Genomic DNA, 23,441 nt, shown 5'->3' with positions numbered 1-23,441 from the left:
CTTTGTCGTACCCAGTCGAAAAGCAAAAAGTGGTGGCCGAGTAGTCTTGAAGTCAATAGAGGACAGCAAAGCAAATTCAGAAATGCATTGTGTCGCGCTACAAGTGGATAAACTGCTGACATGATGATGCAAACATTACTGCATTTCAACCTTTTTTTGAGGAGTATGGTCATTATATGTACCGGTATGTAATTAGGGGGGGGGGGGATACTTCCTCCTCAAAGGGTTGTAGTGTTGCTCTGAGCTGACTATAAAACAGGCTACACAGTTGCTTTCATAACTTCAGACTATGTCTCCTATGTATGGAATTCACACAGTTATATTACACTACATGCACACCCTTATACTGATGTTATTAGTCGTTTTATTACTATACTATATATTTTTTTTGTCAAAAACCTATGTTTGTCATCATGATGTAGTTTAAACCTTTTAAGATATGTACTGACTAAGTTATGGTCTTTAAAGGGTAATTGATTTACTAACTTATGGTCAACCCCTGGGCCACTAATAGCAATGGGCAGTTCCAGGCACACATTACACCGGTATAAACATCTGGTCAATTGAAATAAACAAGGAAGTTTTTTGAAAGCAAAACCACACATCTGTTATTTAAGAGCTACAAAACAAAACAAAAAGAAAAAGAAAAACTTTGGCGTAATTATTCTTTATAAACATTCTGTTCATAATGATGTGGAAGATTTTAATTGTCTGTTCAGTATCCAGTTCCTCACAGTCCGTTAGTTATCCATGTCAAAATCCTTCATCTCGGGCAGAATTGTTCTTTTGTGTTGCCATTTTGTTGTTAAAAGGAGAAAATGGCTCAAGTGGAGGGCTGATTATAGTTGAGCTTGGTGATCTTGATGTTTACAAACAGCGAGGCTGGGTGAAGGCTGGTCCCATCTTTGGACAGGAGGTGTATGTGCCGGTATCCTGCAAGGTTTAGAGGAATACAACACCACCAAAGCATCACCCAACTATTTTCACATTCAGACAGTTTGTCTTATAAAGTGTGCCTAAAACATTTTTTTCTTTTTAAGAAAAGAAAGTCCTTTTAAGTCCTTTTAAAGATGCACTGTGTAATATGTCTGTTGTTTATTTCCAGAATTTATGCTGCCTGTTGATAAATGTTACCTTATTCATGAGTACCACCAAATTGTAAGTATTCATTATGACTGCGAAAATTGCACTTTTCATACATGAAAAGAGGGATCTTCTCCATGGTCCGCCATTTTGAATTTCCAGAAATAGACATTTTTAGCTGCAAAACTTACTGTACTTTGGATACAGTAGTAAATATTTGTTTATTATTTGGTGAATATTCATGAAAAGATCAAATTTGGTAATAGGCAGTGCAGTTTCAATGACCGGCATAGTATAGTTGCTGCTACCCATTCTGGCCACATTCTACACTGCGCATCTTTAACCCATTTTAGCCTAAGCCCTTTTTGGGAAAAGGTGCCCTCTCCCTATTAAAACCCAAATAGCCTCCCAAGCACATAGAGAAACATTAGACAAATTACATTTAAAAGCTAGAACCTTAATTTTGTACTAGAATGAGTTCATTCAGCTCTATCATACCCACCTTTGTAATAAAACAGCTCAAATCTCAAGAACCTAAATCAGCGTATATGTCGCTCCAGGACACAATGGGTTAAGACACACACAGACACACACACACATATACATGCGCACGCACACACACACGTTATTAGCACTCTTTATGCTGAAATCGGTGACGTGAATAAAACTGACCTTGCTGCATGCATGTGAGCGGCAGAGTGTACTGGCCCACAAAGTCGTTCTTGGAGGCCTTGTCGTAGTCCTCCACCAGGAAGCGCACCAGGGCCAGCTCGGGGGTGTGGATGGTGAAGTTGAGCGTGTCGTACCACACCGGATTAAACCCTACAATGGGATGTGAGGTCAGGCAACACACACACACACACACAATCAGTCTAACGGGGACCTTACAGCAGCTTTATGCAATGTGTGGAAATATACAGGATATACAACATGCTGTAGTCAGTAAGCAAAATTTGCTACCACTACAACTGACTGTGTCCTCTAAAGGTGCTTCGCTTTGAAGGCCGACTTCAAGGTCAAAGTGAGGTCAATGAGAATGGAATAGAGCCTTTTAAAATTGTACCGTTACACTCAAATGTTACTTTCAAACGCCCGGATATCCTCACATGAAATGCTGTTTGTTCCTACCCATATTAACTAGGATTATTATATGGTTGTGACGTCATCGGTCGAATGCTCCATTCATTTCAACGGGGCTCCCCAACGTTCGCACGTCTGTTATTTTTCGATAACGGACGGGTTGGTCTATAACAGACCGCCGTCAATGGCAACAAGACTTTTCACTGCTAAAGCGACTTTTCAACAAGACTCTAATCAGCTGCTGTGATAGACAACACCTGTTGTCTTGGCTACCTAGCTGTTAGCGGTGTTCCACAACGACACTGTTTTGTTTTGAGCAGCAACAATCTTTTGACATTAAAACTATAATAGACTTCACATTAAATAGGCCTAAAGAAATGTCCCCGCCATGTGTGAATCATTTAAGTATATCCATATAATAAGCGGGTTAACTTTCGGCGAGTCGGTCGCTTTGTGGAATAGCAGCACTTCAGAGAGAACAAGACCCCTCCGCTCCGCGTCGGGGTCTAAAGATTCTCTCTGTCGTGCTGCTATTCCACGGTAGCGACCTTCTCGCCGAACGTTAACCCTTACATATGCCATATGTAGCCCAGAGCCCTTACCATTGTTTTCAATGTATCTCGTCTCGTGTTTGGCTTGGTCCATGGGAACCCCATAGATCTCCACCCTCACAAGAGGGTCTACAATCGAGCCCTCCTTAATGTTGACCTTTGGAAGCTGCTGTCCGCTTATGACCTGAGAGCAAAACATTTTTTAAGCCATTACTTTACACACAAAACCTTCTCATTCATTCTTAATTTTTTAAAAGATTTTTTTGGGGGGCTTTTATGTCTTTATTGAGGACAGGACAGTCAGAGTGTGACAGGAAACGAGTGGAAGAGGGAGAGGTGAAGGATTGGCAAAGGACCTCAGGCTGGAATTGAACCCAGGTCACCGGTGTAATGGTATGGCATCTTAGCTCATTAGAGGATGACATTTTCCGGGAATTCCCGTGGGTCCCGCGGAATGGGAGCGGGAAGGAGCGGGAAGAAAGATGAATGGGAGCAGACAGGAGCGGGAATAAAGATGAAAGAAAATGAATGATTTTGAGTGGGATTGGGCAGGATTGGGACTGAGACATTCTTACAGGAGTGGATGGGATGGGATGGGACAAACCGAATGTCTCCTCAACTTCTACATCGGCTTGTCTAAACGAGCACAGTCCATGCTTCAGCCACGCTGTTTGGCTCTATTATTTGAACAGCCGGCAACATAACACGTTTTCGGCATGTTGAGCGTGAACAACGCTAGTCTACAGGTCCGTATCTTTTGTTTATTAACCCCCAACATCACCAATTGACTTGCATGGGTTGTTTTCCCCCACAAGTGGGCATATGGAAAACGTCACGCCGTTCATGAGTAGGCCTATAGTTCATTGAACCACCACACCCCCTGGGGCAGGATTGCTACTGTACCTGTATGGATAGACTGACGGGCTGATATGCATCGTGGTTCTGTGGATGTTCAGGGTCGAACCCTCTCGTTGAACCCCTCATGATATCCGGTTTGAGGACGTAGCCGCAGCGGCCATTTTGACTGAAGAGCCCGTCGTTGAGGTCCATCTCCACCCCTGCCGTCTGGAAGTTCAGCGCAACTGCAGTTTGCAAGAAACATATTATTTATTCTAAATAAGTTGTGTTGCCGTTACCTATATACACATCATATGTATTATATTCAGGGTTCTAAATTAATACCCACAAACCGGCCAAAATCTGGTGAAAATTCAGTTTGGCTGGTAGTAAAGAAAATTTTGACTGATAGTGAGTGTATGTATGGCTGAAAAAAAGTTAATTTATATTGCGCATGTATAGACACAAATATTGCTAATGGGTGTATTCATACAGGGTGTGCAGAATTATTCGTTTTTTTTGACCACATCATCCAGTTAATGCATATTTTCCCAGACCAACCTGTATGATCATGGAATCCTACTGGATTTAAGCATTCCTGATGCACATCCCCAATAGGATTTCATGTTCATACAGCTTGGTGTTTGAAAATGTGCATGAAATGATATGTTCAAAAAAACGTGTTTGCCTAATAAATCTGCACACAGTGTTGCACAAGTAGGCCTAAAGAAAGGTCATGAACAGAGCAGTCTTTAAACATGTGTCGTAAACAGCTAGCTTTCTCTTATCTATTTGGCAACCTGCGCCCTACATATCCTGTTGTGTTTCTTACCTATTTGGCAACCTACGCACCACATGTCCTGTGGATTGAAGTTTGAGGAGGCTGTTCGTAAGCCACTTGGGTAGATCCGGGAGAGTTGTCTTGCGTTGTGACACACAAACTCAGCTCCTGATAAAGAACACACACACACACACACACACACACACACACACACACACACACACACACACACACACATTACTATCTTTGTGAGGAACCTCCAGTGACTCTCATTATAACAAAACAAGAAAATAAACGGTACCCAGACCAAGACAATCCCTTTCCCTAATTTACCTAACTCTGGGTTATCACTAAGTTTGTGAGGACCACCCATTTGGTCAGTGCAAGTATACCATTACAGGTGCTACACACACACACACACACACACACACACACACACACACACACACCCTCATGAGTGCAAGTGCATGCATACTCCTCTTTAGGTTTCCCTTCAAAGTCATGACGTAGACAGGAGCGGAAAGTGTCGCCGGTGAGTCTACTCACCCGTTTCGTGCATAAATTTCCGGGCCTTGGATTCGGTGAAAGAGGAGATCTCGTAGAATTTGGCGTGGATGCGCGAGTGCTTGAAGCTGCTGAAGCGCACGCTCTTGCAGTAGACCACACAGTCCGACAGCTCCTTACAAAGGCCCTGTTTAGATTTCTGTGAAAAGGGAAGGAATAATAATAATAATAATAATAATAATAATAATAATAATAAGTGATATTGCTAGAGACAGTGGCATGCACTGACATTTTGGGGGGCAGGTGCTCGAGGTGGGGGCGGGGGGCATAGGCTATGGAACAGCTGCCTTACAAGGATATGGAGGCTATATAGTGCTGTATCGGGGAATCGTCACATGGTGTTGATCGTCAAGCATTGTACCAGTACATTGTGAAAAAAACTTTCAAAAAGGGCCTTTTTTGCCCAGTAGGGCAAAGGGGCAGGTGCTTTACCACCACCACACCCCTATCTGTGCACACCTATGGCTAGAGAGCATTGCATGTTCCTGTGGCCAAAACAAAGGTTTAACCAGCCAAAGACAACCACTCCGTTTTGGTCTCTCAGAGAACAATAGACATACAGTAGTATGCACCTTTGAACTTGCTTAAACACAGTGTGTAGGTTCCGTAAATAGACTACAGTACTAGCATTAGCATTCTTTTTTTCAGTAGTTGCTTTGTTTCAAACTGGTGACATCCTCTACCCTCTTCATACAGCGGCTTGCCTGCTAGGCCAAGACGGTATGGCTTGATCTGTGCCAACTCCACAGTTGGGAGCACGAAGCCAAAATCATTAGCGAAGCTCCCCAGTCCCCACGATCACCACCTGGCCCACAGGTGAAAGACGATCCCCTCTCTCTCCCGCTCTCCTTCTCTCTCTCTCTCCTCCGATCCCTCTCTCCACAACAGACAGGAGGCTTGCTGGCTGCCCGTCAGGCAGCTGTCAGCTATGGCCAAACGATGAGAGAGGTGGGCGCAGTCAGCCATCGCCTGGCACGTGCGCCAACCCCCAGGGTCACCCAAAGTAGCAGCATAGCAGGCAAAGGTAAAGGTAGCGCGCTAGTTAGCCTAGCCATCAGGCTAACAACACTGGATTAGCACAAAAGCAGCAAGACTAGCCATACAGAGGGCTAAAAATATGCTATTGGCAGAGAGGATTTATGGGTATTACGAGAGACATATTCCGATATGCCGCTATTCCGACATTGATGTCTATTGTCGGAATACCTGCGCAAGATATGCCATTTCTGTCATTTGTGCTACGTTGCTCAGCTTTTATCACTTTAGGGAGAGTGCATTCAGTTACTCTAACCCTAAGGTATGTAGGATGTCGGAATAGCGTTATGTCTGAATAGTGGTTGCCCCCCGGTTGTGCTGACATGCTAACACCCAACATGTTCCCCTGGCACGCATATTCACATGTGGCAGGTGTGCAGACACAATAGATAAATAAATAAAATGGAAACATGTTCGCATATGGCAATTGTACAACGGACAGACAATTTAAAAAAAATGAACCCATCCACATGTAAAATGATAGACAATGTATCTGGTTTCATGGGCGGATTATGAGAGGCTATGAGGCGTAGCGTCAGAGGTGATCCCTGGCTGCAATTACCACGGTTCAAGGGATCAAGTGACCCGCTATCGAAAGGAGCTACTCAGCCTGCCACACCGGCCAGCTCTCACATGGCAACATGAAGAGGGGATAGTGAGAGAGAGAGACAGACAGACAGACAGAGAGAGAGAGAGAGAAAGAGGACGGCTATTAGTCATCTAAACCTTATCTCCAGTCCTCAGTGGTCACATGACACTGACAATAGATCTCTCTCTCTCTCTCTCTCTCTCTCTCTCTCTCTCTCTCTCTCTCTCTCTCTCTCCCTCTCTCTCTCTCTGATCTTTTATGAGCAAAAGCTTGTGTAACTGCTGGTAAAATGCTTGAAAAAAATGCTTGCTAGTCTCTCAGACACTTAGGGACCTTAAAACAAAATATGCAATTATATGTAAGGCATTGGAAAGTGTAGAAAAGAGAAGGTAAGGGGAGTCTTTTTTGTCATTTAGCTAGTTGACATTTCCGGTGGTATAGTTTAGGTTCATAAGTTTACCAGAACTCTGAAATGATGTTTCCTTTTTGTATTTCTCGTGTGTGTGTGTGTGTGTGTGTGTGTGTGTGTGTGTGTGTGTGTGTAGGTGTGACGGAGGTCATCTTGCACCTGTTCACCCCCCTCGGGGATCGAACGTGCGACCTCGTCAACTACAACGGTTCGGCAATGGGAGGCACAGTACGATACCGCTGGGCCAAGAGACTAGTCTCTCGGCCCAACGGCACGAGACTGTATGAGGCTATCGGAGGGAGGTTTACAAACGTTCCACGCCAACTCTGTGCTAGTTAGCCTCCGTTACACTCTCCCCCTTAAACCTCACTCCCATCCCGGGTCAGCGGCACCACTGTGACGGAGGTCATCTTGCACCTGTTCACCCCCCTCGGGGATCGAACGTGCGACCTCGTCAACTACAACGGTTCGGCAATGGGAGGCACAGTACGATACCGCTGGGCCAAGAGACTAGTCTCTCGGCCCAACGGCACGAGACTGTATGAGGCTATCGGAGGGAGGTTTACAAACGTTCCACGCCAACTCTGTGCTAGTTAGCCTCCGTTACATAAGGCTCTAACGCGGGGTTGTTGCTGTGTTCGTGTGTGCGTGCATGCAAACCAACATCCCTGTGGACAGTTGTGTAATGCCGAGACGAGATGAGACGAGACGCAGGTACGCAGCATGTTACTGTGTGAGACTACGCACAGAGGCTAACATATTAAACTACAGTTGTGTATTTCAAGGGAGCTGGGCGTGTGTGCGCACACGCGTGTGTGTGTGTGTGCGTACGTGTGTGTGCGTGCGTGTGCGTGTGTGTGCGTGTGTGTGTGTGATGCATGTGTCCCTCCATGCCGCTATGTTCCTGAAGCAAGTATGTGGTCCTTAATCAGGTACAGACTGCGTGTGTGCTTGCATGCTCTCTTCACCTTGGCGTGCCTGCGCATATGTGTCATGGTATGTGTGTGTGCGTGCGTGCGTGCGTGCGTGCGTGCGTGTGCTCTCTCTTCACCTTGGCGTGCCTGCGCATGTTCTCGTGATGCTGGTTGTCGTCCTCCATATCCCCACTGTCGTCCTCGTCGGTCACGTCCCCTGGCAGCATCTCCTCCACCACCATCCCCATGCTCTCCTCCAGACCCCCAATCTTCTTCCCCTTCAGCAGGATCTTGCCCTTCAGGTCCTACACACACAAATTAGACACACACATCAGCACAAACGTCAGCACAGAAACACACACACATACTCACATTTACTCTTTGAGTACCGACATGCTTATATCTCATAGAGCACATGCACTTGCATGCAGTTTCTGCGCCTCCTTCACTATAATGCAATGGGCATGCAAGACTACACCATGATACTCAATAAAGCTGATCCATTGATTAAAATTTCAAGAGCCAAAACCCTCTACCGAAGCATTTACGTTATCGGGCTACAGACAGGGACGAGACAAGAAGATCCCCGTTTTGTCTTGCCTTACTTTAATTACACGACAGATCGACCTCAGTTCGGGCCTCGAGTCTCGAAACGAGTGATGTAACATCTCGATCATCTTGAACCAACACCCCCCACCCGCCCGCCTCCGTTTCTCGAGTTCAATTCCGGAACTTTCCATTGCAGAGCACCTTATAGCGCAATTCAATGGCACGCTGAAAGCTGAGGACTGAATAGTCTACTAATGGTGCACCAGGCTGGTCAGCAGGGCCGCTGACAGCATTGGCCAGGCCCCGGACAAAGTCGTCTGAAAGGGGGCCCCCCACCCAATACATATAATCAGGGCTCTAAATTAATAACAGCCAACCGGCCAATTGCTGATGAAATGCTGATGGTTTGGCTGGTAGAAAGACCAACTTACGAGCCACTTTGACCCATTAGTGCGCTAGTAAAATCAACATCTACTAGCCATTTTGACTGGTGGTGAAAAAAATAATTTAGAATAAGTCAATTTAGAGCCCTGCATACAATGTAATAATGAGGGCCCAATTCTGGGCCTCCTCTCTCTCCATGGGCCCAGGACAACTGACCTTGTTTGTTTCCCCCCTGCCTGCCAGCTTCCCTGTTGGCCTGGTCTGGTTATGTTGTCCCTTTTGTACACTGTACAGTGGTGCAGAGTGGGGGTGAACAATATTACAAGTCTTAAATAATTCAGCGTTTCCCCTGTTGGCACGTACAGATCGCATAGCAGCTGATCAGCTGGTGGCAGAAAGTGAAGGCTGTGCTTGCAGTCAGTTCTTTATTAGCTAGTGGGTCAGAGAGGCAAAGGAGAGAAACTGTAGTCACATTACCGTATACCGATATTCTTATAAAAGAAGTGGTGTACTGGTACACTCTCAAACAAGATGGCGTATACATGTGCCGTGTTCCTAGATCTGTTCACCGTTTCAAGCTAGTGGGTCAGAGGCATTGCTGGACTGGCCGGAGGGCAAGCAAGGCATTTGCCCGGTGGACTGGTGATCATTTTGGCCACAGTAAACCTCTCCAAGTCAGATTTAAATATCAATTTTGTCTGTTTTGGTCAAAATAACAGATATTAGATTACTACAATGGTTGTTACAGGTTTCATTGTCTCTCTCAATGCCTGGCGGCCAGAGATAGTCTAAGCAGAGATAGAACACTTCAGAGAGCGCCCATAGGAATGAACGGGGGAAATTGGCTACGCTAATATGGCGCGTGCTTGCATATATCCGACCTGTCCGGCAAGAAGAGCCAATTGCTTGCTGAGCTGCACTGTCATTTATCAAATCATCTCCCCGCCTCGACACATGCGCTTTTACGATATCTCAAACCTAAATCAGTATGCCCTCAGAATATGCTTCCGCTGGTCGGTTGCTGATGACATGTGCGGTTCACATCCGGTAACTACACTTCTGATTTTTCAATAGAGTCCGCGGACACTTGATCCGCGGCGCAGAACGTGTCTCGTGAAAATCCGCGCATGAGCAGTTCAACACATCAGTAAGAAAATTATGATTTACAGCGTTGCTTTCATATATACGGCCAATCTGAGATAGCCATTGTGAACTAGTTTTCATTGTGATTCCAACCATATGGGTTGTGGGTCGCTCCTTTGTTCCATTTCTGTGTAATCATTCATTTTAGGACGCCCAAACATATCCCCCCCTTCTGGTTTTCCGACAAATCGCACCCTGGTCTTACTAATCTGAATTAGAAGCCCCGACGCGTAGCCAATATGGCCGCCAAGTGTTCTGTCTCTGCTTAGACTATCTCTGTGGCGGCCTGGTCTTGTCCAAGAATGCCCGGTCTAGTTTTTCATCCCAGTGCAGCTCTGGGCAGAGGCAAGAGAGAGAAACGGTAGTCACATGGCTGTATATTCTTGTAAAATAAGTGGTGTACTCGTACACTCTCAAACAACATGATGTACAAACTATCAGGCCCGTAGGCAGCATTGAGGTGAGGGGGGGATCTTTTTCCCCCGAATGAGGACTTTCTCAAGGCTGGACTCGGGCAAACGACAACAACCATTTTTAATTTCCTTACTTAAACAGGCGAACGTTTACTATTTTATTTCAAAGGCTCATTTTAGTGAGGGGGATGAAATGGCCTTCCAGTCAAAGTGAGGGCATGCAACGTTGGGGGGTTCGAGAGGGGGTGGGTGACGGGAGGGGGGGTTCGAACGAACCCCTCGAACCCCCCCTGGCTACGGGCCTGCGTATACATGTGTTGATCCATTAACTATTTCAACACAGTCACTCCCTAACATGGTTTAAACTGGTGGGAAGGAAAAAGTGTGCGTGCATGCACGCATGTACGCACGCACACGGAGGAAACTGGTGCCAATATGGTAGTCCTTAAACACACACACCTCTGGCCTCTGGTGAGGGGGAGCTGGTGGGAAAGAAAGCACACACATGCACATGCACATGCACACGCACACGCACACGGACACTCCTATGGCGAGGGGAAGCGGGTGGGAAGGAAAGTACACACACACACGGACACACATTCACTCGCATGCGCCCGCACACACACACGCACATGCGCGCACACACACACACTCACACGCGTGCACACACACACACACACACACACACACACCCCACACACACACACACACACACACACACACACACACACACACACACACACACACACACACACACACACACACGTATGCACACACACAAACACGTACAGTATGCAGTATGCGCACACACACACACACACACACACACACACACACACACACACACACACACACACACACACACACACACACACACACACACACACACACACACACACACACACACACACACACACACAGACACACACACACCTCAGGCGAGGGGAAGCTGGTGGAGATGCGTCCGTCCACGGCGCTCTTGAGCAGCTTGTCTCCCAGGATCTGGTTGAGGTGCTGGGCCATGACGCGCTGCTGCTCCACACCACAGTGGTTCTCAATGGACAGGATGACCGGGTACTCCGATACCTGGCCAGGCCAACACATAATAGGGGAAACTAGGTCAGAGTCAGAGGAGTCAAGGAGCGAGGGGCAGGGGAGAGGGGGGGAGACAACGGAGAGAGGGAGAGAGAGGGGGGGGATGGAGAGGGGGGAGGAATGGAGAGAGGGGTAGACAGTGGAGGGAGGGAAAGAGAGACTGAGGAGAGGGAGAGAGGGATAGAGAGTGAAGAGAGCGGCAGAGAGGGAGAGGAAGAGGGGGAGAGAGTGGAGGGAGGCAGAGAGGGAGGGAGTGGAGGAAGAAATGGGGGCTGAGGGAGAGGGTTGAAGGGATTAAGAGAGGAAGGGAGAGAAGGAGTCGGAGAACAACTGAAGGGAAGGAGAGAGAGAGACAGAGATTGAGAGAGATAATGGAGGGAGAGAGAGAGAGAGAAAGAGAGAATGCCAGGAGTTAAATAGAGTTGAAGAGAATGAGAGAGCAAGAAAGAAAGAAAGAGGAATGGATGGAATGAAAGTCAGAGACAAAAAGTCAAGAACTAGGCAGAACTAGGGAACTAGTGAGGCGGAGAGTGGAAGGTGGAGGTAGGGAGAGAGGGAGGGAGTTCCAATAAAGGACAGAATGCAATGAAAAAGAAGGGAAATTGAGAGGCAATCGTATGGAGATCGAGTGTGCGTCCGTGTATTTACGTGTGCGCCGTGGGCAATAGAAAAAAATTGTTTACATACAGTAAAAGGCGAGGGGAGGGAAAACAGTGTTTATGTATGTATGCATGGAGAGAGAGGAAGGGAGAGAGAGAGAGAGAAAGAAAGAAAGAAAGATGAATGGATGGATGGATGGATGGATGGAGGCAGTAAATAAATTATTAAAAATGGCGTATTGTAGATGTGGAAAGGCTACACCGCCCGCCATACAGTAGTGTAGTGAGCGTCACTCATGCAGGTAGGAAGGGGTCAGCAGGGGAACGATCATGTTGCCAAGCCTACAGGTACCTGCCTGTCCATCCATCCACTCTTGTCCACTTGTCCACTCTTTAAAACTTGAGAAAGGCCATACGGGCCGAAACGTTGTTTTCTTAATAAATTGCAGCTCGATGGACAAGAGTGTGCGGTGTCTTCTTCTAAAAAAAACTGATATACCCGCTACCTGCACCTCGAAACCTCTGGTGTGCGTTGATTTCCTCCTTCAAAAGATGTCCATCCACCCACACATACTGTACGTGTACACAGCCTCACACATGCAGCCAGGGCTTGACATTGGCACCTGCCAACCAGACAAATTCTGGCTGTGGCTAGTAAAAATCTAGGACGTCTGCCTATCAGCGCTTGCTCTCAGCGTTGCTAAGGTACACTTCCAGAAATGTAGGGTGGAAAATTCTCTCCGAATTGCAAATGATTCAAAACGCACGTGGCTTTGTTACCCTGATGAACCTGCTGACGTCCACGTTGTAGTCACGGTTTGCGGAGAAAAATCAAGTTAAGTATCTTTCAGTTCTTTGTGAACATCAAGATCTGCGGCGTGGACACTCTGGATGATTCGCAATTAGGTGCGGGAAAGGGCACCAGCACGTGCCATGCCTACCTGTATCTCTGCCTACCCTATGGCTTGCCTGTCTACCCTGTCTGTGCACAGTCTGCCTGCTTGTCTGTCCATTTGAATGCACACCTGCTCGCCCAACTGCCTGTACACGTCTGATGCATTGTCTCACTTCTCAAACTTTTTCTCAAGCATATCAACACATCAGCTCTGCGGTAATTAACCAGCGCTGTCCCCCATCCTCCTCCATGCCTGAGGTACCCTGAGCATGGTACCGTCCCACCTTACTGCTCCCTTGGGGCGCCATTGGGGGCTGCCCCCTTGCACGGGTGAGGCATAAATGGAATGCTGTGTCACAATTACAATGCGAGTTGGAGTTTCCCACTTGGGCTGCCTCTTCCCAAAATTATATTTCCCATCTCAACAAGATTAACCTTGTATACCATGGGGAAGACACATGCGCATGAAAACTGAAAATAAAGTCTGCGACACCAAGCTCCCATTTCTCTTAACCCATTAACGCCTAAAGCACCTGCAAAAAAAGGCTGCTGAATGCCTAAGCCCTTTTTAAGAAAAGTTGCCCTCAGCCTTTAAAAACCTAAATATCTTAGCCTCTGAAGCACATAAAAACATGCAATTAGTTGCATTTAAACGCTAAGACCCTCATTTTGTATTAGAATGTGTTCATTCAGCTCTAACATGCCAAGATTTGTAATAAAATTGTCTCAAATCCTATGTCCCTTAATGGTGCTTCATGCAACTCCAGGCGCCGGGGCCAATGTTGCGCAATGCAACACCCAGCATCAATGGGTTAATTTAATATTGGGACGTTTCTGGCAGAGTGCCCTTCAGCAGACATGGTGTTACAGAGTTTATATTCAGTTTTCATCCGGCTTTGCTAGTCCTGCACCTTTTTTGAGTTATATGTGTGTTTTTTCATTGTCAAACGAGGACACATGTGTACACACAAACACACACACACACCTTGAATGCAATAAGATTAACCTTGTACAAACACACACACACACAAACCTTGAAAGCGTAGTTGTCCAGGGCGTTGACCACGTCCTTGAAGAGGATCTTAGAGGTGAGTGTGTGGCCGTGGTAGACGATGGGCTCTCCGTTAGGGCCGTCCCAACAGTCCACCTCCACACAGCGACAACCCCTCGTTAGAGCCCTGCACGCACGCACACACGCACACACACGCACACACACACACACACACACACACACACACACACACAACCCCGCGTTAGAGCCCTGCACACACACACACACACACACACACACACACACACACACACACACACACACACACACACACACACACAACGACAACCCCGTGATAGAGCCCTGCACACACGCACGTATGAACACACACACACACACACACACACACACACACACACACACACACACACACACACACGCACACACACACACACACACAGACACAAACACACACGCAGTGACAACCCCGCGATAGAGGCCTACACACACACACACATACATACATACATACATACATACATACATACATACATACATACATACATACATACATACATACATACATACATACACAAATGCAATTTAATCTGCTTGAAAGAAAAAGTTACATAAAATAGAAGAAAATAAACAGACGGACAAACACAGACTGACGGACAGACACAGACGCAGACACAGACTGACAGACAGACAGACGCTGACATAGATATTCTGTTGTCACAGACGGATGACTCAAAACAGCATGATGTCATGGAAACACTGCCTCTTGAAAATGACGGTTTTCGTTTTCTCTTTCGTCAGAGGGAAACGATACACACACCAGAGCAAGCGCACACACACAGAAATTGTCTCAACGTGACAAACACACACACACCTGAGCACAGACGGAAACAACATCTTGGGGAACGTGAGAAGAATTTTGCCCGAGCAAAGTGGTCTCACGCACACGCACACGCGCACACACACACACACACACACACACACACACACACACACACACACACACACACACACACACACACACACACAGAACTGATAGATGGGATCAGGTGTAGGTCCACCCGTGCTTCCTAGCGTCAGGTGACACCACTGGGGCTCTAAGCCAGACAATATTTTGATAGTCTGCAATTCATAATTTAGCACTAAGAGCTGAAAGTTGCCATTGGCAAGGGGTGAGATGGTGGGCGATGGAGGCTTGTGTGCACTGTATGCCTACCTCTCTGATCAACAGTATGTTGACAAGTAGCAAAACCTGAGAAGTGTCACGTCAAAGGGAGGGCATTTTGATGACATTTGATATTGACAGGCGACACAAGTTGTCATTAAGTTGCTATTAAGTTCTCTACACAGTACTTCACAATGTCCTTCAATGTGCTATGCAAACACAATTCTTAGGATGTTGGTTTTTTTAATCTATGCCTGAATGCTTGTTTGCATATACGTTTGGTCTGATTTTCCCATATGGAAAGGTATTGTAAAATCATACACAAGTTTTACCAGTTTTTTTTTTTTTTACAAATCCTAAAAGTTTTTATATGACAGTCAAAGCAGATATAATTTTTGGGGGTAAATTTACTACTGAAAGTGGCCCCTTTTGTCATACAGAATTATTGGGTGAAACTAGTAAGAATAAAGTAAATTGTAGGCCTACATTAGCCTGGCGACGCCATCCATGTACTCCACCCAAAGATTTTGGCTCCGCACATCGTCTGGCAAAAGCCTCGAGCTCGGTTCTCTCAGTGTTTAGCCAATCAGCAAACAGTTGAGAGTGGTGACGTAGAACTCATCCGCGAGCTCCGTTACTGATTGGTTAAGGTAACTATATTCACACTTTCGTTTTGTTATTTGTATGCTTTTGCGACGCTATAATGTAACAGGCATGCTAATAAAGCACAATATGGGTTTTAATTTGAGTTTGGAACTTCAATTAATTTAAATGATAGAGTAAGATCAGACCACCCTCCGTCCACGGAGACGGATTCCTCTTAGCTTTTGCTAGACTGATTGACGAGTCAACAGTCAGCTTTTCGCCCAGGCTAGGCCTACATGGCATTTACAGATAATGTGATACAATTACTTTCTTTTTGCATGCGTGCGTACCGTATGTATCCCTCGACGCTGCTGTGTCCGCGTAGCTGGTCCTCCAGCAGGTATGTGTTGTGGGAGGAGGATATGAAGTAGTGGCACAGGGGGCGGCTCATGTCCTGGTAGACGCCCTGCTGACGCGGGTTAAAGATGGAGCCCTCGGCGGAGCACAGGTACATCAGGAAGCCATCAATCGTCATGGCCTGCAGGTTCTTGGCTGTGGAAGGAGGAAGTTGATTAAGCACATATGAAAGGGATAAAGAGTTTGTGTGCCAGGTTTACCTTATTCCTGGAATAGTGCCCAGGTGAGTGCATAGGTGAGTAATTGTATAGACAGTACAGTTTCTCACCAAACCAGTGTCTAATTGTCTCATCCTCCAGGTGTGCCCAATGATACGATACAATGCAATTCGATTCCATTTTTTTCCAATTACTTTTCCACTTCTATTATATTATGGAGCTAAGGCATTGGGCAGGGCCCAGCAATTCAATAGTTCACTCTCTGAAATTCATGCATGCATATATCTTCGTTCTCGCTGGAGAACGGACTCTCACAGGAGAGTGGTTGTCCACGCGGTGGACTGATCATCGAAGTGCTTCATGGGGTCGGCAGCGACCACTGCACTGAAGAACAAACTCTCGCAGGAGAGTGGCTGTCCACGCGGTGGACTGATGATCAAAGTGCTTCACGGGGTCCGCAGGGACCACTGCACTGAAGAAGCTGAGAGATTACGTGGCGTATTGGGCAAGATCGCTGGCCGTGGTGCTGAAGTACTGCCACGGCCGAGAAATGTCTATGCAGCAAACATTCTCGAGCTTGGGAGTACGGAGCGCCACTGAGAGCTCGGCCAGTATCTGCACCGGCAGATATGTGTGAACTCTGAATGGACTTCTCGTGATCGTGCCGCTCTCGCAGAAGAGTGGCCATCCACACGGTGGACAGATCATCTAAGTGCTTCACGGGGTCCGCAGGGACCACTGCACTTGAGAAGTTGAGATAGATTACGTGGCGTATTGCAAGACACCTGACGAATCGATCGAACAGCAGTAGAAGGGAGGCGAAAGGGGAGGTGGTGGGACGACCGAAAAAGAAAATTCTGACCGGAGACAGGTGAGTGGAGAATAAATGCTGGATATTTAATTAAGGGGCGTTCCAAATGTTCTGTGCGCTGAAATTCCAGCGAATGACGGCAGAGCGGAGAATGAGATGCAGCTGGTTAAATAGGCGTGCCTCTCTTTTCGCGCTAATTCAATTCAATGACAGTTAAGTGGAGAACAGAATGCAGGTGGTAAATTAGGCATTCCAAATTTCATTACGCCTCTCTCAAACTTTCGTTTCTTGAACAGAACGAGCATTTCGATTAATTTCGATAGTTATAAGATTGCCCCCACGATACCATACGATTCGATTCGATCGTCAGCTGTACAGTCAGTAGGACCGATGTATCGATATACATATAGATTATTATTTGGGTCAAAGACGTCCAAAATGGCATTGTCATTCAGTGTAACGGATACCTTCTGCTGATTGTAACTGTAAAAAACATGACTCTTTTTATTTATTTTTTTTCCAGTGAATTCATGAAAGCCTCGGCTGTCATCCATTCACTTGAAACTATTTAAAAATCATGTTTTTTTTTACCGTTACAGTCAGCAGAAGGTATTCGTTACACTGAAGGACAATGCCATTTTGCACGTCTTTGACCCACTTACACCCCTATACTACCCACCAGTGTCTGATGGTTCGAAGCGCTGTATGAGCTCCAGGGCTCTGCGTTGCCCCGCCTGGTCCTCCAGCTGCTCTGCCCGGAGGAACTCCTCCAGCTCAGGCACCGTCAGCTTCTGGCCGTCCCCCGAGTAGGCCTGGAAGATGCGCAGCACGTCCTTGCGCTTGGTCAGCATCTTGTAGAACTGCACAAACTCGTCGTCCTCCAGCGTGTCCGACTGAGACTTGTCAGCCGTCTGTGACACACAAAGAGACACGCACACACACACACACACACACACACACACACACACACACACACACACACACACACACACACACACACACACACACACACACACACACACACACACACACACACACACACACACACACACACACACACACACCAAACACAAATTATTCGTGATCCTACAACGTAAAAAAAAATGATATCAATGATAAGTCACATGGTTTTGACATCATGGTTTTGACACCAGTCATGTCATGTGGTTTCACCCGTACTAAAGCAAATTTCGGAACAGTGGTTTTATGGTTTTCGTTGTTGATTCCAGCGCGCTGTGCCAGTCTGCCATCACTAGAAAATACACATGCAGTGTTGTGCTATATATGGCAATGAAATGGTAGGCTACATTCCAATACATGAACACTTTTCACATATTCCCATCTCATGCCATCCCATCCCCATGTCCACCACCATTTATTTATACTATAATGTAATGCTACAGCATATTTTCAGTCAAATCCAAATAAGTTTGGCATTCATAGCAAAGTCCAGAGAAAGGCTGCTCAAATCAGTTTACAACAGACAATGGACATTGGTCATGGCTATTCTATATGAGAGGTTTGGTCATGGCTGTTAGATATGAGTGGATACCCTGTGTGTGTGTGTGTGTGTGTGTGTGTGTGTGTGTGTGTGTGTGTGTGTGTGTGTGTGTGTGTGTGTGTGTGTGTGTGTGTGTGTGTGTGTGTGTGTGTGTGTGTGCTCCCATATTTACCCTGAAGAGGCATAGCGCATGCTGCTCTGTGTGTGTGTGTGTGTGTGTGTGTGTGTGTGTGTGTGTGTGTGTGTGTGTGTGTGTGTGTGTGTGTGTGTGTGTGTGTGTGTGTGTGTGTACCCTGAAGAGATGTAATGCATGCTACTCTGTGTGTGTGTGTGTGTGTGTGTGTGTGTGTGTGTGTGTGTGTGTGTGTGTGTGTGTGTGTGTGTGTGTGTGTTACCCTGAAGAGGCGAAGTGCATGCTTCTCTGTGTGTATATGTGTGTGTGTGTGTGTGTGTGTGTGTGTGTGTGTGTGTGTGTGTGTGTGTGTGTGTGTGTGTGTGTGTGTGTGTGTGTGTGTGTGTGTGTATGTGTGTGTGCGCACTCTCCCACATTTACCCTGAAGAGTGCATGCTTTTCTGTGTGTGTATGTGTGTGCGCGCGCTCTCTCACATTTACCCTGAAGAGGCGTAGCACGTTCTACTCTGTGTGTGTGTGTGTGCGTGTGTGTGTGCGTGCGTGCGTGCGTGTGTGTGCATGTGCGTTACCCTGAAGAGGCGCAGCGCGTGCTGCTCGTTCATCTCCACGTTCATCATCTTCAGCAGGTCCCGCACCTCCTTGAAGTTCATGCGGCCGTCCTTGTTCTTATCCGCCTTCCTGAACCAGTCGCAGATCCACCTGGTGCCCCAGTCAAGGACGCTCACACACACAGACCGACACCGGGCAACAACAGTGTGCGGTGCCGAGGCTAGCCAGCTCATGTTTACCAGTACAGTAGTATGGTGTGGGAGTATAGAAGAGAGATCAGGGGTACTATTCCGAGAACAAGATTAACTGATAAACCTGGCTACGTTAACCTACAGGAAGTGGTAAACCTGCTAATAGGAAGTCCACGGGTGTTATTTAGTTAAGAAAATGAGGAGTCCAGGCTCTTCTATTAGATGATTTACCACTACCTCAAAATAAATTCAACCTGGTTTTCTGCTTAGCCTTTGGTTCTAGTTATACTATACTCCCCAGGAGGTTGGGGTAGAAAACAGTGTAAACCGTTTATGCTAAGAAATACACATGCATGGGGGCAACTCAAAGCCAAACTCAGGAACTGAGAAGACTCTTCACTGGAAATGAAAAACAACTGAGAGTTACACTGATAAACTGACAGCCAGACAGACAAGAACTAGCACCAGTGAACAAAATGTCTCTCAACTCTAAAACTGTAGAACTACAATTCTGAAGTCCTGGAAACTCTGAACTGTCTTGTTAAGCGGTATGTGTGTTTGATTGTCTTCGGGTCACTGAAATTGACCTGATGACCTTGATTGATTGCACCTGGCCCTCCAATGAAGCTCAATTTGCCATAGGGCCAAACTCAAAATCTGGTACACACACTCTTTCCTGTGAAAAGTGGCTTAAAAAGCTTTATTTTGACTCGCATGCCACAACTAAGCATTCTAGATTGATCAACTTTTTACGGCAGTTTCAACCATATGGTTTTCACAACCATTAGGTGCCCTCCCATCCTATACCCAGTTTCTCCATTCATTTTCCCATTGACTCTCAGATCTGGTCTTACTAATTGTGAAATAGCACCCCGAAGGCGTCGCAAAGATGGCGGCCATGTGTCCTAACTTAATATAGGATGTAACTTTGATGTTTCCACAATAGGGGCTCACCAGCTCCACCAGGGGGCGTTAGAGAGGCTGTTAGGGGGCATTTATTTTTTTTAATACTTAAGGCTAAGAGGGACGTTGCCAGGCTTACGATGAGGTGAAGGGGGCGTTGGGAGACTTATGATGAGGTCAAGGTTTGTGTTTGTTCAAAAAAGATTGAAAACTACTGCTCTATTGAATCACAGGTATACTAGGCCTATTATGTGTAGCAATGGTAATAATACATGTAGGTCAGTGGTTCCCAAACTTTTTCAACAGGGACCCCCTTTTCAACTTCAGACCTCATTCATCCACCATAGTCTTCAGGGCTCTGCATAGGCCTACTTCACGTGCGCACTTTGGCGCGTGTGGCGCGAGAACCATTAATGACGTCATCACTTGCGACAGACTATTCATACTTAAGGCTTTCGCTCGCATTGTCGGAAGTGCCCTCTGCTGTTCATGAGAGAAACGGCAGTATCTTTCGCAACTCGCAGCGTATAAAATAGAAAGCCAAACACGGCTGCTGTAGGGCTACTGAACGTCTGACTTGTGACTTACCACATTGAAACATATATTTTTTGTTGTAGCCTACATTGCCAGATCATTCCAAGACCATGTGAGAGCATTGTTCTGGCGGCAGAATTTATAAATAGATCGCCGAACACAACGTGCTTCTGAACAAAGTAAACAATTGTTTCACTGAACAACATTTAAGAGAGAAGATAAAATAACTCTCTAGGACATTTTATTATCCTCAAAATGATGCAGGATCCATTCTGTAGTAGCCTACAGTAGTTGTAGCCTCTCTTCGCAACTCCTGCTTTGTCTGCCTACCTGCATGGTCGCTGGTGGCGCACGACAAGTTACAAAAAATGTGGGGTGCACGACGTCGCGACACGGCAGCTCGCGCCACGGCGTGTGACGTCATTTTGGGTCACGTGACGGCGCGAGTGAGGTCGCGAGTGAGGTCGCGAGTGAAGTATGAAGGAGACTAGCGCCAGTCACGCCAAGTATGAATCCCCCTTTACCCTAACCAATGGACCTCTGGCAGTATCATTTCTTTGGCCATTAATATTGCTAAATTTTTCAACAATAGTTTCCCTGCTGATATTGCTAGAAATCCAGAAGACAACAAATACACCTATATCTATTAACCATACAAGTGAAAACTGTTACTAACCCAATTATGGAATTATGTTAGCTGTGGATTTCCTGTTTTTGTGCAATTTTTTCAGATTTATATTTTTGGTCTTTTTTACTTTATTTATGACAGGACAGTGAAGGTGGTGACAGGAAGCGAGTGGGGAGAGAGAGACGGGGAAGGCCTGGGAATCGAACCCGGGTCAGCCGCATGGTAGACAAGTGCCCTACAAGTTGTCCACGGCAGGGTCGCAATGCCCCTTTTGTCCTCGAACCCCGTTCAGTACCTCAGCGTACCCAGGTGATGTAGGTGAACGCTGGTCTTTCATGTGAAAGGATACTGGTCGAGCCTCTCGCTCTCGCCCATGCTCTCCACGTTGTCCATGAGTTTCCTCATGCCCCGCACCCACAGCTGGGCCTCCTCCGCGGACTCGGCCACCAAGTCCAGGTTGCCCCGGCGACCGCGGAACACCAGCGTGAAGCAGCGGTCGGGCGGGAACTCGTCGGCGATGCTCTTCAACACCTCAGACTGGTGGCCCTCTCGCACCGCCTCCACGTCACTCACAGAGACTGCAGAGCAGAGAGACGGAGAGAGGGAGAGAGAGAGAGAGACCGAGAGAGAGGGAGGGAGGGGGAAAGAGAGAGGGGGAAGAGAGATGGATAGAAAAAGAGGGGGGGAAAGAGAGAGGGGGGAGGGGGAAAGAGAGAAGGAGAGGGAGGGAGAAAGAGAGAGAGATGGGAGGGGGAAAGAGAGAGAGAGAGAGAGACAGAGAGCAGAAAGTGATAAAAAAAAAGAAGAGCAGGGAAAGGGGTTGGGTGGTGAGAGAGAGAAGAAGAAAGAAAGAAAGAGTGAACGAGGGAGAGAGGAGCCACATGTCATTAGTTGAAATAGACTCTATGTAATGCTTTATCCACAACATGCTATGGTACCTAAGTGCTTTATCTATCGCAGGTAAGTGAGTAGTAAAGGCTTATCTGTGACTGACAAGGTGAGTGAGGAGAGCATCTGAAGTCAACATTGATGTCAACACTGACGAGGGCAGGGTTCCACACAAGCGTCATGTGACTGGGGAAAGGAGCGCATGTCAGTAACCTGGCTAGCCTGGCTGTCAGTCTCTTCTAGACTGATCTGTCTAACGGAGCTATCTAAACCACTTCAGTCACCTAAAGGAATCCCAATGAAAATGTAGTGTTTCAAAAAGTCGTAGTAGAGAATATTCAAGGCAATGATGCACCAGTTCAGTTAACAGACAAGCAAGGCATTGGTGGTTTGATCAATTGCAGACGTCCCCCAAGTCTCCCTGATGTTCAGGGAGTCTGCCTGATATTGCTAATGGTGCTCACTGGTGCTTATTGCTCACTGGTGCCGGCAAGTCAGATAAAACATCCCAGATTTTTTTTTACAATGCGAGTGAGAGTGTACCGACAAGATGATGACGTGTGCGTCATGCATAGAATACTTCAAATAGATGGCGCTGGACGGGTAAAAGACAGAGAGAGAAGGAGATGCTGCGTGGTTGTGCAACCTGTGCGAGGGTGTCTATTCAAAGCGAGTGCTGTGTTGAGAACGAGATTTCATTCAGGGCGACTGCTTGACAGAGAGCGAGCTGATTTCTCTAGTAAGAAAAATTAGGATAAATTATTTTTTGAACCTTGAGATGTCTGCAATTGTAGCTTCTCTCATAGCATATGGAAGAATTTGGGTTTGGCTGGCCAGACTAAATGAGAAGCAAGACTTTGTGCAGTGTCACAGCTAGTATGGTCAGGCCCAGGCTCGCATGTCAGGCCAGGTGGCTGGAAACTGATTCATCCTTGCTGGATGTGCTCACAAAGTCATTTCATTAACCTTGTAAAAAGCTAAATAACTAAATACTTAAGACTGGTAACAGGAAGAGGAGATTTGTTATGATAACTGTGAAAGGGAAATC

General features: G+C 46.6%; 1 protein-coding gene across 1 annotated transcript in view; it reads right to left on the bottom strand.

Moving 5' to 3' along the window:
* Positions 1 to 201: 201 nt before the first annotated feature.
* plcd4a (phospholipase C, delta 4a) overlaps positions 202 to 23,441 on the bottom strand; it is a 36,576-nt gene continuing 13,336 nt past the window's right edge. Inside the window, exons 4-16 of the mRNA XM_063211741.1 lie at positions 21,855 to 22,083; positions 19,270 to 19,399; positions 17,746 to 17,977; positions 16,031 to 16,232; positions 13,955 to 14,099; positions 11,266 to 11,418; positions 7,981 to 8,148; positions 4,879 to 5,035; positions 4,384 to 4,500; positions 3,618 to 3,796; positions 2,766 to 2,898; positions 1,756 to 1,905; positions 202 to 933 (exon numbers count right to left, since the gene is read on the bottom strand). Coding sequence (XP_063067811.1) covers positions 824 to 933; positions 1,756 to 1,905; positions 2,766 to 2,898; positions 3,618 to 3,796; positions 4,384 to 4,500; positions 4,879 to 5,035; positions 7,981 to 8,148; positions 11,266 to 11,418; positions 13,955 to 14,099; positions 16,031 to 16,232; positions 17,746 to 17,977; positions 19,270 to 19,399; positions 21,855 to 22,083 — 2,105 coding nt within the window. The 3' untranslated portion in view covers positions 202 to 823. The remainder of the gene's footprint in view (positions 934 to 1,755; positions 1,906 to 2,765; positions 2,899 to 3,617; positions 3,797 to 4,383; positions 4,501 to 4,878; positions 5,036 to 7,980; positions 8,149 to 11,265; positions 11,419 to 13,954; positions 14,100 to 16,030; positions 16,233 to 17,745; positions 17,978 to 19,269; positions 19,400 to 21,854; positions 22,084 to 23,441) is intronic.

This window comes from Engraulis encrasicolus, chromosome 12 (assembly GCF_034702125.1).
Source record: "Engraulis encrasicolus isolate BLACKSEA-1 chromosome 12, IST_EnEncr_1.0, whole genome shotgun sequence".
Classification (NCBI taxonomy): Eukaryota; Metazoa; Chordata; class Actinopteri; order Clupeiformes; family Engraulidae; genus Engraulis; species Engraulis encrasicolus.
The sequence above is the reverse complement of the archived record's forward strand: the minus strand, read 5'-3'. Positions and strand labels throughout refer to the sequence as shown.